The following is an 18128-nucleotide window of genomic DNA, read 5'->3' as shown; positions in this document are numbered from 1 at the left end:
GCTGATGCTGAGTCCACTGTGAGCTCCAGTGGTATGTTCACCACTGTGGAGAAGGCTGGGACTAAGCTGCAGGGTGGAACCCAGAGGGTCAGCATCTCAGCCTCTTTTACTGACGTCCTGTGTTTGGGATGGGCATGAGCCATGAGAAGCATAACAACCCCTCAAGCTTGTCAGCAATGCATCCTGCACCCCCACCTGCTTACTCCCTCTGGCCAAGGTCATCCAGGACAACTTTGGCACTGTGGAAGGACTCATGCCCACAGTCCATGCCATCACTGCCAACCAGAAGGCCACTCCTGATGGCCCCTCTGGGAAGCTGTGGTGTGCTGGCTGTGGGGCTGCTCAGAACATCACCCCTCCTCCTTCTGGTGCCACCAAGACTGTAGCAAGGTCAACCCTGAGCTGAACGGGAAGCTCAATGGCATGGCCTTCCGTGTCACCGCTCCCAACCTGTCAGTCATGGATCTAATGCCACCTGGAGAAAACTGCCAAATACAATGACATCAAGAAGGTGATGAAACAGGCCACTGGGGGGCATCCTGGGCCCCACAGAGGACCATGTCATCTCCTGTGACTTCAACAGTAACACCCACTTTTCCACCTTTAATGCTGGGGCTGGCACTGGGGCTGGCACTTTGTCAAGCTCCTTTGCTGGTATGACAATGATTCTGACCACAGCAACTGAGTGGTGGATCTTAAGGTCCACATGGCTTTCACAGAGTAAGAGCCCGCTGACCACCAGCCCCAGCAAGGGCACAAGAGGAAGGGAGCCCCTCAGGGGCTAGGGAGTCCCTGCCCCCAGCTCACCCCCCAGCACACTGAGGATTTCCTGACCGCCACAGTTTCCATCCCAGACCCCTTGAAGAAGGGGAAGGGCTTAGGGGACCCTACCTTGTCACGTACTACCGTTAAGTACACAGCACCCAAATGAACGAATGAATGAATGAAGAAAATACAGAAGTTCCACAAGCAACTATTATAAACGCTTTTGCTGTTTATAATTTTTAAAAATTAGGTACAAAGTTACTGAATACCATTAAGCATGAAAAATCACCGACAGACTAGAATTTTTTTAATCCTAAATTTTAGTAAGGTATTTTCTTTACAAAATAATTTTTCAGTATATATTTTTACTACAACTACATGAAAAGGAAAAACTTCTGCTTTGCTAAAAATTAAAGATATGGGTTTTATGGGGTTTTTTTAATATTTTTATTTATCTCTAGGAGGGGGGGGAGAGAAAGAGGGAGACAGCGTGAGCAGGGGAGGGTCAGAGAGAGAAGAGAGGGAGATACAGACTCCGAAATAGGCTCCAGGCTCTGAGCTGGCAGTCAGCAGAGCCTGACGCGGGGCTCGAACCCACGAACCGCGAGATCATGACCTAAGCGAAAGTCGGACGCTCAACCAACTAAGCCACCCAGGCGCCCCTAAGATATGCTTTTTAAGCTTATTTATTTGGAGAGGGAGAGAGAGAGAAGGACAGAAAGAGAATCCGAAGCAGGCTCTGCACTGTCACTACAGAGCCTGACACAGGGTTCAATCACCTGGAACCATGAGATCACGATCTGAGCCAAAATCAAGAGTCAGACACTTAACCAAATGAGCCACCCAGGAGACCCAAAGATACTTTTATAATACTCTGTGTATGTTTACATTTTTCCAAATTAACCACAGAAAACAAAGACCCTGTTTAAAGGAAATAGTGATAACAGAGAACTGAACAACAGAAATAAAATCCAAGTCACGTATATATTTTCAGGTAGCCACATTTTAATGTGGCTTTTTTGAGAGAGAGAGGGCAAGCGAGAGAGAGAGAGCACACGCACAAGCAGGGGAAGAGGCAGAGAGGGAGACACAGAATCTGAAGCAGGCTCCAGGCTCTGAGCTGTCAGCACAGAGTCTGATCAGATACATTTTAAAAAGCAAAAAGAGGGGTGCCTGGGTGACTCAGTCAGCTGAGCATGCAATTCCTGAGTTCAACTCAGGTCATGATCTCACCATTCATGAGCTCAAGCCCTGCACGGACTGGGGATTCCCTCTTCCCCTCTCTCACTGCCCCACCTACATTCATGCAAGCACATACATTCTCTCTATAAATTAATAAACATTTTAAAAACATAAAAAGCAAAAAAATACCCCAAAACTTTAATAGATGAAATTTTAACAACATACTTTATTTAACCTAGTATATCCAAAGTATTATATAGCATGTAATCAATACAGAAAATATTTATAAGACATTTTACATTTTTCCCATACCAAGTGTATGGTATTTAAAACTTTGTTAGGAAAATCAAAAAATTGGAATGACATTCTTCCTCTTAGATACACATGCAAGCAAAGAGGCTTGAGAACTAGCAGATACCTCCTCAGAGAGAATCTACCTAAGGGAGTCAGAGGATAAAAATACCAATAAATCCCCAGGAATGTTTCTAGACTAGGGCCAGAAATTAGCCAATCAAGTTCTAACAAGGTAATAATACATCGATTCCAGTTGGAAGAGAAAAGCAACCCTTAGAACAGAGAGTCCCCAAACTCTCTCAGAGGAGCTGGTTTCACCTGGAATAGAGTGCAACAAGAGTTCTGACCAAAAGGTGCGCTCAGGACGTGAGACTTCTGGAGAGTCATTGAGAAGAGCGTAAGAGCCACTGGAGACAAAGGCTGACCTGTACAGGGTGCCTAGTGTGCCAGAAAGAAACGGAGAGACCGGTGGGAAGGGCCCACTGGGGTTAAAACAGATCTTCAAACACCGACCGCAGACACCATTCAAAGGAGCCTGGAATTTAATATGATCAGTTTACAAAGCAATTCGCACCCAGGACGCTGAAGATGTGATCAGAGAGAAAGAAATGAGCAGGGCCAAACCACCGCCATGGCAGGGGGACTACGGGCGTGCCCAAGGCAATGGCCTTGAGGAGTGTCATCAGAAGCTTCACCCTGCTCAGCGCGGAGTGGAGGATGGAAGTCTTCACTGACAACCTAGCCAGTCGTCAAACAAGTAAACAAGCAAATCACTAATAAACCCAGAGGCGGGGAGTAAGGAGATCAGCACCCCAAGTGGACACACACATGATCTAAAATGTTCAGTTGCCAACAAGAAATTACAAGAAACGCAAAGAAACAGGAAGCATAACCCATACAAAACCCGTCAGGAAAAAAGGCAGGCAACAAAAAGGCCTACATGAGGCAGTATGGATAAGAGGGCTCACCAAGGAATGTGCTATCCACAGGGGAAGAGTGGAAGTCAACCAGAAGAAGACAAAGCAGAGAGGTAAAATTAAAACAACAGTCCTCTAACTAGGCAATAAGAAGAGCTATAACTAGTATTGTTCTTTCTCCTGACATGGGAAAATGTCTACAATTATGTAATGTGGGAGAAAAAGTCCCACAATATCATGCATTATAATACACCATTTTATACATAAAACAGACGTGTGCACGTGTGTCTGGAAGGTATGAGCAAACGTGCTAATAACAGTTACCTTTCTGCATGGGATTAATTATAGACTGGCTTCTATATTCTTCCTTACGGTTTTACAAAACCTGTTTTCTTAGAGTAACAACTTGTCCTTACCAAAGTAATAACCAGCTTAGTATAAAACTTCTTCCAATACCTGAAAGTACAAAGACAGTATTAAAATCACCCCAAATTTCTCTGATCAGAAGTAGCGATCATAACCTCAGGCAAACACTATTCCCAAAGCTCACCTACGCACACATCCGAACACAGAACGCGCAAACTACCATAGGATGGATGCGACAGGATGTGTTCAACCAAGTATGAAATTCACACTATTTAAGTTTCTCAAAAGCCACTGAAGTAAAATCAATGGAATGACTGAATTCAAGTAAAAATTTCTTCAACCCAGGAGGTATTTTGAGGGTAATTTCCAGCCCTCCCCCCGAGCCCCCAAAAACACACATGGCACTGGGGGCTGAGGAGAGCGAAATCTGGTGTTACACACCGGGAAGTAATGGACAGAAAGTCTAAGCAGTAACCAGATTTCGGCCAAGCGGATGGGCAAACGGGGAAACCAACACATGGGCTGAGAAGTGCCATGCAAGCCCAGGAGACCGTGAGCAGTTCAAGTTCGGTGCGTGTGAAACACCGGTCACAGAGAGAAGCAACAGGAAACTAAACGCTGAGAAGGTAGATCTGGGGCATTACTGAAGAAGCAACATGAGAAATCTATCCTCAACATGCAGCATGACTGCAGTTTGGAAGGATTATCTAGCAGCAAAAACAAAACTAAACAAACAAACAAAAAAAAAACAAAGCAATGACTGAGGTGACAGAAAACAAACAGTGGCCTGGACAAGAACTACAAACCAAGTAGTGGGGGGATCCCGGTCAGCGGCACAGGAGAACAGGCCGGAGAGCACGACCGTGAGTAAGCCAGAATCTTACTCATGTGGACTAAACGGCCGTGATAGGGGCAGAAGGGAAGTCAAAGAAAACCCAAGGATTTTGAATCTGGAATATTAGTGGTCTGTGAACTGACTGATAAACGTGCTGGTTTATTTTGGGGGTGAGACGGGCGGGCGGTAAGGAGCTCGGTCTTGGAAAGGCGGCCCAGCCCGGGTCCTATCACACACCAGTCATCCCTGTAACACCGCGACAAGTCGGGCTTGCTGACTGCGCGACAGGGCGGTCTCTGACTCCCAGATGCTCCGGGAAGGCTTCCACTCTGACCTTCATAACCCAGAGTTAGCACACAGGTGAAGGGCTCTGTCTCGCGAGATTGCCCCACCTCACGTTTCAGTTGCAAATGGGGTGCCCGGACTACCCGCCCTTCGACCACCCAACTACAAATTCAGAGGTTCCCATAATCACCCTTCACCCAAATTAAATAATTCAACTGAACAGCTTACAGAAGTCAGCACAGACCCCAGGAAATCCTGATACTTACTATCACAGTTTAAAGGACAAAAATGAAGAGCCGGATTCAGGACGAAGCTGGGAAGGGTCCGAGTGCGACAGCCTCTGTCCGCACGGTAAGGGTACGTAGGCCACTGCCCAGCACAGGGCTGTGGGAAGCCACCCCAAACGCCCTCACTGGCTGATTTCTATGGAGGCCCCATTGCACAGGCTTGACTTAAACCACTGGCCAGCGATGACTGACTCAACAGCCAGTCCCTCTCCTACCTCCCAGGAAACGAGGCTGAGGCTGAAAATTCTCACCCTTTCAATACGGTTGTTTTTTTCTGGCAACCAGCCCCCATCTTGAAGCTAGCTAGTGTGTCATTTGTTAGCATACAAAAGACAATAAATTCAAAGGGTTTTAGGAGCTATGTGCCAAGAACAAAATCCAAATATTGTATTTATTTTTTTATCACAAACATGGTGTCACCTAAAAAGTCTTGTCCACCAGAACCTCATAATGTGACCTTATTTAGAAATAGGATCCTTACAGGGGGCGCTTAGCCAGTTAAGCGTCCGACTTCAGCCCAGGTCATGATCTTAGGGTGTGTGAGTCTGAGCTGACAGCACAGAGCCTGTTTCAGATCTTCCATCTCCCCCTCTCTGCCCCTTCCCTCGAGTTCTCTCTCTCTCAAAAATAAACAAACATTAAAAAAGAAATAGGGTCACTACAGATACAATTGTTAAGGTGAGGTCATACTGGATTAGGATGGTGTGGCAATTCCACATCTCAGTGTACATACAATCCAATGACCAGCACGGCAGTCCGGCTACTCACAACACCACACGACATCAAGTAAGCCATTCACAGAAAGACAAATGCCGTCTGACTCCTCTTACACAAAGTCCCGAGACTGGTGAGATTAACAGAGACAGAAGGTGGAATGGTGGGGGCCAGCGGCTGAGCACAGGAACGGGGATGAGTGTTTCACAGGACGGAGGGAGTAAGGAGGTAGCTCAGAGACGAAATGCAACTGGCCGTGACTCCACGCTGCTGTCACCAGATGACAGGCATAGACATTTTTTCCATAATAAGTCTCTTTTAAAATAAGACATTTTAAAGTGAACCATGAATAACTTTCCACTTCTGACAAAGACTCAAACATCTGACCGCATCCGGGGACATGAGCGTCCCCCCAGGCTGGAGGTGGCAGTGCGCACGACGGCACAGACGCCATACACGCCACACAGAACAGCCTACATGCACCCACCTCTGCTTCCTTACTTGCTCTGCAGGGGGCCTCACTGACAAGTCTAAACCAAAGACAAACTAGTAAAAATACAAAATGACACATGCACAGACTAACCTTTCTGGCATAAAATGAATACTACATATTGGCTATGAACACATGTATGTAGGTATATTTACTAATTTAATACCCTGACACTGATACATAAAGAAATACGTGTATGGGAAATACACCAAATTCCTGATGGTGTCCAAGACTACAGAGAGGAAAGAGATAAGTGATCGGGTAAAGTATAATGGGGGCCTTATCTGTAATAAGGTCCTTCATTTAAAACACACCCCTGATGCAAATGTGACAAAATGTGTTAAGTGCTCATGCCAGCTGCGGGGTGAATAGTTCTGTCATGCTACTCTTCACAGTTTATTGTATTAAATGGTTTCTCCCAGCACAAAGGTCAACAGCAAGTGAAAGGACGGAGATATGACTGCCGTGCACAGGTTCAGATCCACGCTCAAGGAGACCTGGCCTCAAAAGCACAAACATGGAACAGATGCCTGAAGGGGACCATTTAAAATAGAGAAAAAAATGTTTGTTTTTCTCAACGGAGGAGCAAGGTGATCACGAGTAGATGCATGTGGGGAAGAGGAAAAGTGATCAAACTTGAGGATGAAGCAAAACAGGGAAATTACTACAGCGAGGTCCCAAAGGACAAACTGCTGGGAATCCCGGCCCAAGCATGAATTCACGCAAGCATGCGGGAAAGAAGTGTGTGGTTGAAAAGGCAAGTGGGGGCCTCTTTTTCTGGAGAAAGCAATCTCATCCCCTGACACCAAGGAAACAAACAAAAAAAAAACACCCTGTAAGTAATGCAGAGCTACAGCTACAGCAAGAGTAGAAGTGGAAAACAACTACAATTCCCAAAAGGAAATAAACCCAACTCTCAGTGTGCTTGGACAAAGGCACGTGGAGCAAAGGAAAGACCACACCCAGTGCAGCACCTTTAGAACATGCACAAACCCTTTTTTAAAAGTTCCTGTTTGTTCCTGTCACAGTGAGCAGAACCAAGAGAACAAACTGTGTCCACATCAGTCCAGTTTTGAAGCAACAACGATGCATCCCTGAAGACCCAGGGGAAAACTAACTGCTCAGGGTCCAGAGAGGTCAAGGCCCACACAGGAGACTCCTTATCTAAACATCCTGCTGGGGGACCTGGAGGGCTCCATCAGCCGCTTCCAACTTAGCCTCAGGTCATGATCTCAGTTTGTCAGTTCGAGCCCCTCATCGGGCTCTGTGCTGACCCCTCAGAGCCTGGAGCCTGCTTCAGATTCGGTATCTCCCTCTCTCTCCCGCTCATGCTGTCTCTCTCTCTCAAAAATTAAACATTTAAAAAAATTAAAAAATTAAACATCCTACTAGACGTTCTATTTTCATAAGGAAGTCACCTGTCCCTAGAACAAGACTCTAGGTATCTACCGGAACTCTCCCAGCTCGCAAGCACACAGCGGCTGGAGGTCCATGATCAACGCAGCTCTCTTGCTCCGCATTCTCACAATCTCTTTTCCAGGAGCCTGGAACTTGGATTATAAACAGTACAGAACATTAGCTTCCAGAGGGTTCTAGCCAACTGCCTAGTCCAAGGGTCAGCCAATTACGGCCCACAGGCCAAGAAGGGTCTGCCACCCCTCTCTGTGGCTGCTGCCTGTTCATGTGAGCAGCTTTTACTGAACTGTGTGTTCAGTACCTACTGTTGGGAGCTGCTCTCAGGCTATAAGGGCACAACAGAGGAATTGCAACAGAACAACAGAGGAATTGCAACAGAACAACAGAAGCCACATGGTCCTTTGCAGACAAAATTTGCCAATCATTGCATAGTCCAAAGGTTCTCAACCTTCTTTCTTTTGCTTCAACACCATCTCATGTTATATGCTTGTATTCTAAATAATAGTCAAAATTCTGTATTTTATAGGTGAGTAAATTTAGACCCTTTATTTGAATCATCTAGGAAAAACAATCAGGGTAATGATGTTCAAGAACTTTGAGGGGCACCTGGGTGGCTCAGTCAGTTAAGCTTCTGACTCTTGATCTCAGCTCAAGTCTTAATGTCAGAGTCATGAGTTCAAGCCCTACATTGGGCTCCAAGAGGACATGAATCCTACATGGGGACATGAATCCTACATGGGGGGGGGGGGGGGGGGACGACGACTCTGAAAGTGAGCATATTAGCCCTACAGAGAAGAACTATGAAACTGAGTAACCCAAGCAAAGTATTCATAGTGAGTCCCTATGCCATGTTGCTTGAAAAATAATTTACAGTCATTGTTTTAAAGATCTCTCACCTATACGGGCCCGTGGAAAAGTTCTCTCTAAAATGAACTTTGTGCTCTGCTTATGTGGCCAGCACATCGGCTGTTTGCCTGTCCTACAACGGAATTTCTTCTGGAGTCTGGAAGTCAATCACACTAGGAATCCCAATAGAAGACGGGGCTCTGCCTCTCAATATGGAAGCTACAAAAGCGAGACCCTGGATTCTCTGCCATCCCAGGCTGCCTGGAGGAGGGCAAGTGGTCTGAGCTCAGCCAGCCAATGTTGCCATCATGACTCACAATCTAAAGGAAATTACACCCTATATCTTTTCCCAAAACTCTAGACCCTCTTTTTAAAAAGCTAAACTTTCTAAACTGGCAAAGATCAGTTGCTAAATAGGTGAAACTTAAGGGAATAAATGTCAAAGAAAAGGACAAGGCCCACTCCCTCCATCCCTTTTTTGCCTTCCACACACAAAAGCAACAGCTGTGTGGACTGTGGTCCCTACACTCCACGAAGGTACAGAGGAATGTAGGCGCGACCCCCCCCCCCCCCGGGAACCTCTGTCCCCTGCATGGTTAGACTGCACAAGGCAACGCGCTCACAGGAAGCCCGGTCCCAATCATCTTCACAGTGACTCCCAGGAGGCAGAGGCAGGACATACACGGCAGGCGTGACTGTTCGAGAGGACGGGGTGAGCTCTGGGAACCCCTGGTGTTGCCCCTGGGCTCGCGGGAGCTCCGACAGTCGGTGGTAGCTTCCTGAGGGTCAGGACCGCCCAAAGTCAGCACCTGCAGCGCCACGCCGCAGGGTCAGGGGACCTCCAGGCAAGCGCCTGACAACCAGGCAGAGACTATTAGAGAAAGCTCTCCCGACCGATGTCCCTCCACCTTCCCCACGACTGCGGAAACCTCTTCTTCCTGTATTAAAACCCTTCATACTTGGGACACTTTGCTCAGCTTCTGTTCTGACTCAAACACTGACAAGACTGAATGACCCCAGCACTACAGAAGGGCTGAACAGAGGGTTCATGTCAGTTCCACGAGCTCTCATGCTTACACTCGATTCCTCCTTCAATGCAACCGCAAGCCCCCCTTTTACAGACGTGAAAAACAAGGCTGGCCAAAGTTAGTGAACCACAAAGCCAGACTTAAATTCAAGCCTACCGAACACCACCTACAGCACTCTTCAATTTATTTAGGAAGCAACCGTAGAAGCAAACCCTCTGGTTTCCTATATAAAAATATTAAAGGCGGGGGGCGCCTGGGTGGCTTAGTCGGTTAAGCGTCCGACTTTCGCTTGGGTCATGATCTCGCGGTTCGTGGGTTCGAGCCCCGCGTCAGGCTCTGTGCTGACTGCCAGCTCAGAGCCTCGAGCCTGTTTCAGAGTCTATGTGTCCCTCTCTCTCTGACCCTCCTCTGTTCACTCTGTCTCTCTCTCTCTCCTAGAAATAAATAAAAATATTTAAAAAAAAATATTAAAGGCGGGGGCGTCTGGGGGGGGGAGGCTCAGTCAGTAACGCATCTGACTCCTGATCTTGTCTCAGGTCATAATCTCAAGGTCAGTGAGCCTGAGCCACGCCGGGGGCTCTGTGTCAACAACAGCGAGCCTGCTTGGGATTCTCTCTCCCTCTTTTCTCTGCTCCTCCTGTGCTCACGCATGCGCTCACACACTCTGTCTCTCAGAATAAATAAACTTTAAAAAAATATTAAAGGGCAACTATGACTTCGTTGATGTTTAGGGAGGAAGGTAACATCTTCATGGGACGCAGTAAATCACACAGGCAGAGTCCCTCGGGCACAGGCTGCAATCTGGTGATCCGGTCCACCAGACACATGCTCTCTGATTTACTGGTCTCTTCTTAGTTGACTTAGTTGTTGACATTTTAAAATCAGAACTACATGTAAGTATTAGAGTTCCATCTTCTTTCAAAAATGAAGAGAAGATACCAAAAGATGGCGAATACTGGATCCGCATTTAGCTATGGTTAAAACAGCTAAAGATACCCAAGGGATACAGGAGTGCTGATACATAGGGGCACATGGACCCCAATGTTCATAGCAGCACTCTCAACAATAGCCAAAACATGGAAAGAGCCTAAGTGTCCATCAACGGACGAATGGATCAAGAAGATGTGGTTTGTCTACACAATAGAATACTCTATGGCAATGAGAAAGAATGAAATCTGGCCACGTGTGGCAACATGGATGGACCTTGAGGGTGTTATGTTGAGCGAAATACGTCAGGCAGAGAAGGACACATACCATATGTTTGCACATATAGGAGGATTAGGAGGAACTTAACGGAGGACCATGGGGGAGAAGAAGGGGGGAAATAGTTGGGGAAAGGGAGGGAGGCAAACCATGAGAGACTCTTGAATGCTGAGAACAAACTGAGGACTGATGGGTGTGGGGAGGAAGGGGGGAGATGGGCACGGAGGAGGGCACCTGTGGGGATGAGTACTGGGTGTTATATGGAAACCAACTTGACAATAAACTTTGTAAAAAATAAATAAAAATTAAATTACAAGCAGTAAATTATTAGTATAATAATAATTTTTTAAAAACAGCTAATGATAAACAGCATTTGGGGGCACCTGGGTGGCTCAGTCTGTTAAGCATCCAACTTCAGCTCAGGTCATGATCCCACAGTTCCTGAGTTCGAGCCCCAGGGTGGGCTCTGTGCTGACAGCTCGGAGCCCGGAGCCTGCTTCGGATTCTGTGTCTCCCTCTCTCTCTGCCCCTCCCCCACTCATTCTCATTCTCTCAAAAATTGATAAAACATTTTTAAAAATTAAAAGATAAATATAAATGCAAATAAAAAAGATAAACAGCATTTGGCCCAGCAGAACAAAATTCCTCGTGGGTAACTGACAAGGAGCAGTAGCTGCGGGGTACCCCCGGAGCAAAGCGACACCCACGGCCACCAGCCTGGAGGCCCTGGAGCTGCCCTGCCTGCTGCGCCTCCCTCCTCATGTCTCCGCATCTATTCCTCTGCTTCACCCTACGAACCACAGAAGCACCTAATCCTCCTGAAAGCACCTCATGAACTGTCTGCTCATCCTTGTGTGTTGCAGGTAAATGAAGCATCAGTAGGAAAAGAATCACAGGGAGAAAAATATATGAAAGTTTCCCAGAACTGAAGATTTCCAGACTAAAGTATCCACCAAACGGAAAGCACGATAAAAAGACCTTTGCTGATGAAATTTTAGAACACTGAGGAGGAACTGTTAAAATCCACCAGAGAGAGAAAAAGGTCACATACAAAGGAATCAGAATGCGATCACTTTTCAACACAGAACTGCAAGCCAGAAAAACAACACAGCAACACCACCAAAAATCTAAGGAAAATGAATTCAAATCTAGAATTCTAGGCCCAACCAAATCATCAATCAAGTATAAAAACAAAGTAAGATTCTGTTCAGACAGTCAAGTCACAAAATGTGCCTTTAACACACTAGAAATGGGAGCGTTGAACCCTAATTAATTTGAAAACATAAAGGAGTATTTTTCCAGAAAAATCTATCAAAACTGACTTACAGAGGGGCACCTAGTTGGCTCAGTCAGAAGGGCATGCACATCTTGATCTCAGTGTCGGGAATTCAAGCCCCATGTTGAGTGTAAAGATTACTTCAACAAATAAACTTTTAAAAACAAAATGACCCAGAGACTTTTAAAAAGCTAAAGAGACCAATGACATAAGAAACTAAAAAGAGGTACCAGACCCCAATGGCTTTACAGACAGAGTTCTTCAACACATAATACAAAGGTTTTTTCATTATGTCCCAGAAAACTTCACAACTCATTTTAGGAAACCAGCATTTCATTTAAAAAAAAAAAAAAAAAAAAAAAAAAAAAAAAAAAAAAAAAAAAAAAAAAAAAAAAAAAAAAAAAAAAAAAAAAAAAAAGATAGCACCCGTGCACTCACAAACACAAAGGAAGAAAATTATATGCCAATCTTTCTTATGCTTGTAGATAAATCCTAAAATGAAATCCAACCATATATTAAAAAGAACAAAACACATAGGTTTTGAGCTCAAGAATGCAAGGTTGGTTCAACACTAGAAATCTACCAGCATAATGCATTAAGAGGTTAAAGGGACCTCATAGATCACCTAAACAGATGAGGAAAAAGAATTTGACAATTTTTTTTTTAAAACTCAAACAAATTTCTTCCCAAAAAAAACAGTATCACAAACCTACAATACACATATTTAACAGCAAAACATTAAAACAACACTCATCAAAACTCAGAACAAACTGACAAGATAGAGAAGCCTGCCACTACCTGCACTCTTCAACATCATGCTGGAGGGCTTAATGATGAGTGCCTCTGAGACAAGTGTAAGAAATGAGAGCTATAAATATCAGAACAAAAGATGCTGCAAATATGACTAACTAGAAAATCTAAAGTACCAAACTGTTAAAACAAGACTAAAAAAACCAGATGTATACAATTCAATTAGATTTTCAACGTTTTCTTCTACTTTGGGGGGGGGGGCAAAGAGAGAAGGACAGAGGATCTGAAGTGGGCTCTGCATTGACAGCAGCGAGCACAACGTGGAACTTGACCTCACGAACCACAAGATCATGAACTGAGCCAAAGCTGGACACTCAACTGACTGAGCCAGCAGGCGCCCCTTCAACTATATTTTTAAAAAGCTTTTCTACAGTAGATCAATAACAAATGTGAGAATAGGATTAACAACTACACCATCTTAGGGCCGCCTGGGTGGCTCAGTCAGTTAAGCATCTGATTTCAACTCAGGTCATGATCTCATGATTCATGAGTTCGAGTCCCATGTTGGGCTCTGTGCTGACAGCTCAGAGCCTAGAGCCTGCTTCAGATTCTGTGTCTCCCTCTCTCTCTCTGCCCCTCCCCTGTTCATGCTCGGTCTCTCGGTCTCCCGGTCTCTCTCTCTCTCTCTCTCTCTCTCTCTCTCAAAAATAAACATCGAAAGATAAAAGTTAAAAAAAACTACACCATCCACAATGACAAATACAAAATATCTAAGACTGCAACTAACAAGAAATGTGAAAGAACTATATAAAGAAAATTCTACTTAATATAAGTTCCATAGGGGTAGGGACCTCTGGTTTATTCACTCTGTACCCCAACCTCTTAGATCAGTGCCAAGCACAGGAGCAGGTACTCAATAAACATTTGGTAGATGACTGACAGGCAAAAAAGAAAAGCCTGACAGAGACACTTTTGTTCCTAGATGAAAGAACCCGTATTGTAAAAATATCAATCACTCTCAAATTACATAAATAAACTCAATGCAATCTCAATAAGAATTCCAATAGAGTTCTTAATAGAATGTGATTAATTTTTCTGAAGTACATTTTCTTTACTGTTTTATTCATTTTTGAGAGAGAGAGAGACAGACAGCATGAGCAGGGGAGGGTCAGAGAGAGAGGGAGACACAGAATCCAAGACAGGCTCCAGGCTCTGAGCTGTCAGCACAGAGCCCGATGCAGGGCTCGAACCCACAAACCGTGAAATCATGACCTGAGCTGAAGTCGGACGCTTAACCAACTGAGCCACCCAGGTGCCCCATGAAGTACATTTTTTTTATTTTTTTTTTAATGTTTTATTTCTTTCTAGGAGAGAGAGAGAGAGACAGCGTGAGCAGGGGAGGGTCAGAGAGAGGGGGAGTCACAGACTGAAACAGGCTCCAGGCTCTGAGCCGGCAGTCAGCACAGAGCCCGACGCGGGGCCCGAACCCACGAACCGCGAGATCATGACCCAAGCGAAAGTCGGACGCTCAACCGACTAAGCCACCCAGGTGCCCCAAAGTACTTTTTTTTTTTTTTAAATGAACAGAGCTAATCAAGAAATTTCTGAAAAAGAGGGGCGCCTGGGTGGCTTAGTCGGTTGAGCGTCCGACTTTCGCTTGGGTCATGATCTCGCGGTTCGTGGGTTCGGGCCCCGCGTCGGGCTCTGTGCTGACTGCCGGCTCAGAGCCTGGAGCCTGTTTCAGTCTGTGACTCCCCCTCTCTCTGACCCTCCCCTGCTCACGCTGTCTCTCTCTCTCTCTCCTAGAAAGAAATAAAACATTAAAAAAAAAAAAAAAAGAAATTTCTGAAAAAGAATATGCCATCATATGGGGCGCCAAGGTGGCTCAGTCAGTTAAGCGCCTGACTCTTGATTTCAGCTCAGGTCATGATCTCACGGTTTGTGAGTTCAAGCCCTGCACTGTGCTCTGGGCTGATAGTGAGGAGCCTAACTGGGATTCTTTCTCTCCCTCTCTCTCTATCCCTACCCCACTCATGCTCTCTCTCTCTCAAAAAAAAATAAACGTTAAAAAATGTTTTTCTTAATATGCCAACATATATACATAGTACACACACAAAGACATATGCACAGATATTCACGCACACAATGAAATGGTAATTTCAAAAACGGTTCACGGGAACTTAATATATTAACATATTAAAAAGTGGAAAAGACAAAGGAAAAAAAATCAACAAATCGTATTAGAACTGTTATAGGCCCCAAATTCACACAACACTCAAAATAAAATTCCATATGGAATAAAAGCTAAATATAAAAAAGGCCAGAAGCATCACGTGGTAAAAGCATAGCTAGAACTCTTGGCATAGAGACAGATCTACCAAAAAAAAAAAAAAAAAAACCCACACACACACAGAAATAAGTGATATATTTCCATATAGTAAAACATGTAAAACGATTATACGGCAAGCACAAGTTTTAATAAGGGTTGCTAATCCTCTGACACAATACACAAAGAAGGAGAAATATACAATGAGAAAAGATCAACCACCCACTTTAAAAAAAAAGGTGACTGAGCGGCACCTGGGTGGCTCAGTCGGCTAGGCATCAGACCTCGCCTCAGGTCATCTCTGGGTTTGCAAGTTCAAGCCCCGCGTCAGGCTCTCTCCTGTCAGCGCAGAGCCTGCCTCGGATTCCCTGTCCCTCCCTCTCTCTATCCCTCCCCCGCTGGTTCTGGTTCCTTCTCTCAAAATAAATAAATAAATAAATAAATGGATAAATAAGCAAGCAAGCTTAAGAAAATAAGGCAAATTACATAAAGAAGCAATTTACAGAAAACTAACATACGAATGCCTAACTTGTCTGGAGACCAGAAAAACAGCACGAACCACGACGCTGAGGCTGCGTTTCTGTCCCAAGGCAGATCCGGAACGGAAGGGGTTCTGAGCGTCTGGGAAGCGGGATACACCGCAGCAGCTCCCGAACCGTGAACACGTGTAACGTGCAGCGGCACTTGCACCCTTAGGGCCACCCACCCTCCGGAGGCACGTGCGGGGCACCCAAGCGTCCGCGGCGGCGAGGGGGCCGAGGCAAGGACACGCCGTCCACAGGAAACCCCCGGCGCGCCCCTCCGACCCGCCCCTCCTCGGGGAGCGAGGCCACCCGCAGGGCCCAGAATCCTGCTCGCGCCAGCAAGGGGCTGGCTTCCACGTGCACGACAGGGCACAGCAGCGTCCGTGAGGAGCACACTTCCCTCCGCGACGCCCTCGTTCGTCCAAGTGTCGGCTGGGCGCACACAACCCCCAGGAGCACACGGCAGGTCCCGGGGGCCGCCTCCCCGTCTTCAGGGGGCTCCCGGGCTTCTTGTTTCAAAAAGAGGGGAAGAACCTAGCGAGAACCGGGCTAAGGGATCTGGAGGAAACAAGGCTGTCTAGAATCCGGGGGGGGGGGGGGGGGGGGAGGCGGGAAGCAGGCGGCGGACACACTGCGGGGAGGCAGGAGGGAACTCCGGGGCGCCGAGGGTGGAGCCCAGCTGATCCCCTAAAACAGCGAGTCCCGAGCTTTCTAGGCCCTCAAGTGCTGTTCTCGCGCAGCCTGCAGCCGCGGTCAGGCCCCCTCGGGAAGTGAAGACGGGGAACCTGAAAGAACACGGCCGCACGCGCGGCCTTGTCACACCTGGCACCGCGTCTGCCACGGAGCGCCGGAGGGCGCAAACCGCGGGGCTGCGCGGCCACCGAAGGCCTTTCACCCGGGCGCCCCCGACAGCGACCCCGGCAAGTCGCCGAACGGTACCCCGTCCGGGGACCCCGACGGAGCAGGCGCACCTCCGCCCGACAGCGGAGCGGCGCGGACCACGGCGCGCCGCCCCCGGGGAACGGTCCCCCCACCGCGGTCGCCGTTCACGCGTTTCAACGCTCAGCCCAGACTTGCAGGCAGGACGCTGCCACGGACTCGTGAGAAGGCGGTGCTAAAGCCTACCTCCGGGGAACACACTGGAAGGACGTGTCAGCAAGGAGTGCCCAACGCTCTCGCCGATTATACCTCCCCGTCTGCGGGGCTCCTTTACCAACGCTTTTGGATAATAATTAAAAAGTCACCTGCAGGTATTGTTCCTTATTTAAAAAAAAAGCCTCAATCAACAAAATGCGAATTCACCTGGAATTCGCTAGGCGCCCTGTCAACACCACTGACGGTTGCGAAACAGGAGGAAACCGCCCAAAGGAACTGGTCCAGTGTCTACACCTTCCTCGCCCGGTTGGGTCCCCGAAACGCTGACCAAGCGCTGGAAGTGCTCACTGGACCACGGACTTGGCGTGGCCGACCCGCGACATGGGGTCACGTCTCTCGACCCCCGGCTTCGGAAACGCCGCGCTGCCCGCGCTCGCGCACAATGGGACACCCGGCTGCGCGCCGGCCCCCGGCCCGCGGGGCGCCCAAGGCCGCCAGCAGAGCCCCTCCGGCCACAGGCCCGGCTCCCGGCGCGAGCGGCCCGCGGCGGCCTGCAGGCGCGACGGCGGAGGCCGCGGCACCCCGGCTCGCGGGCCCGCACGACGCCGCGGGCTGAGGGAGAGCCCCGGCCCGGCCTCCCCGCGCGGGGCGGCTCACGTACCTCCGGCGCCGGCTCCTCCGCCGGCTCCCAGGGCGGCCGCCATGGTGCTCGCGGGCCCGGCCTTCAGGGTCGCCCCGCCAAGCCAGGCGGTGGGCCGCCGGCCGGCCGGGGCCCGGGGACGCGCGGCAGCGCGCGGGGGGCGGGGGGCGGGGGGCGGCGGGCCGGGGCCGGGGACAGGGCGAGACGGCCGGCGGTCTCGGCCACTCCGGCCCGGCTCCTCCGCAGGACGAAAACAACAGACTATCGCAACATGGCCGCCGGCCCGCCCGCCGCCGCGGTGCACGCCGGGATGATGGCGACCGGCAGGGCGGGCGCGGGCCGCCTCCGCGGCGCGGCGACTCCGGGACACCCGCAGGGACGCGGGGCAAGCGCGGAGGGCAAGCAGGCGGGCGGCTGCCACGCTCGCCTTCTGCGGCCGCAGGGTTGGCGGCGGCGGCGGCGGCGGGGGGCGGTTGCCGGCCGTAGTCCGGTCCCGGGTTCTGTTGTACGGCACTTTGCAGCGGTTGGCGCGGCGCTTTCCGGCCGGCGGCCCGCGGGCCGGTGGGCGGGGCCGGGCCGGGCAGGGGCGGGGCTTGCTCGGAGAGGCCGGCTGCCCCTGACCCGGAGCCCGCGAGCGGCCGGAGGCCGGGGCCCGAGGCCGGCTGCGGCTGCTTCCCGGACGCCCCGGGCGCCGGGGCCCGAGGTCCGCGGGACACTGCGCTTCTGAGCAGCGAGGAAGGCCAGAACCCATGAAGGAAGGGGCATGGGGCTTGGCTTCGGGAGCCTTGTCCGTCGTGGGGGGGCGGGGATGAAGTGAGGTCGTGAGGTACACAGGAGCCACAGCGTCGGTTCGGCGACAGCGACAGCGAAGGTGGGGGGCACGGGGTAG

The 18128-nt window shown here is 49.0% G+C and overlaps 1 protein-coding gene across 2 annotated transcripts in view; it reads right to left on the bottom strand.

The window, feature by feature from the left end:
• The window catches only part of RBM33 (RNA binding motif protein 33), a 118373-nt gene extending 100649 nt beyond the window's left edge, over nucleotides 1-17724 (bottom strand). For both annotated transcript variants that reach the window (XM_039230666.1, XM_039230667.1), the window contains exon 1: nucleotides 17261-17724. In XM_039230666.1, coding sequence (XP_039086597.1) covers nucleotides 17261-17303 — 43 coding nt within the window. In that variant the 5' untranslated portion in view covers nucleotides 17304-17724. The remainder of the gene's footprint in view (nucleotides 1-17260) is intronic.
• Between the last annotated feature and the right edge of the window lie 404 nt (nucleotides 17725-18128).

Source organism: Hyaena hyaena, unplaced genomic scaffold (genome assembly GCF_003009895.1).
Source record: "Hyaena hyaena isolate Hyena2069 unplaced genomic scaffold, ASM300989v1 scaffold_50, whole genome shotgun sequence".
Taxonomy (NCBI): domain Eukaryota; kingdom Metazoa; phylum Chordata; class Mammalia; order Carnivora; family Hyaenidae; genus Hyaena; species Hyaena hyaena.
This window is presented reverse-complemented; position numbering and strand designations above follow the sequence as displayed.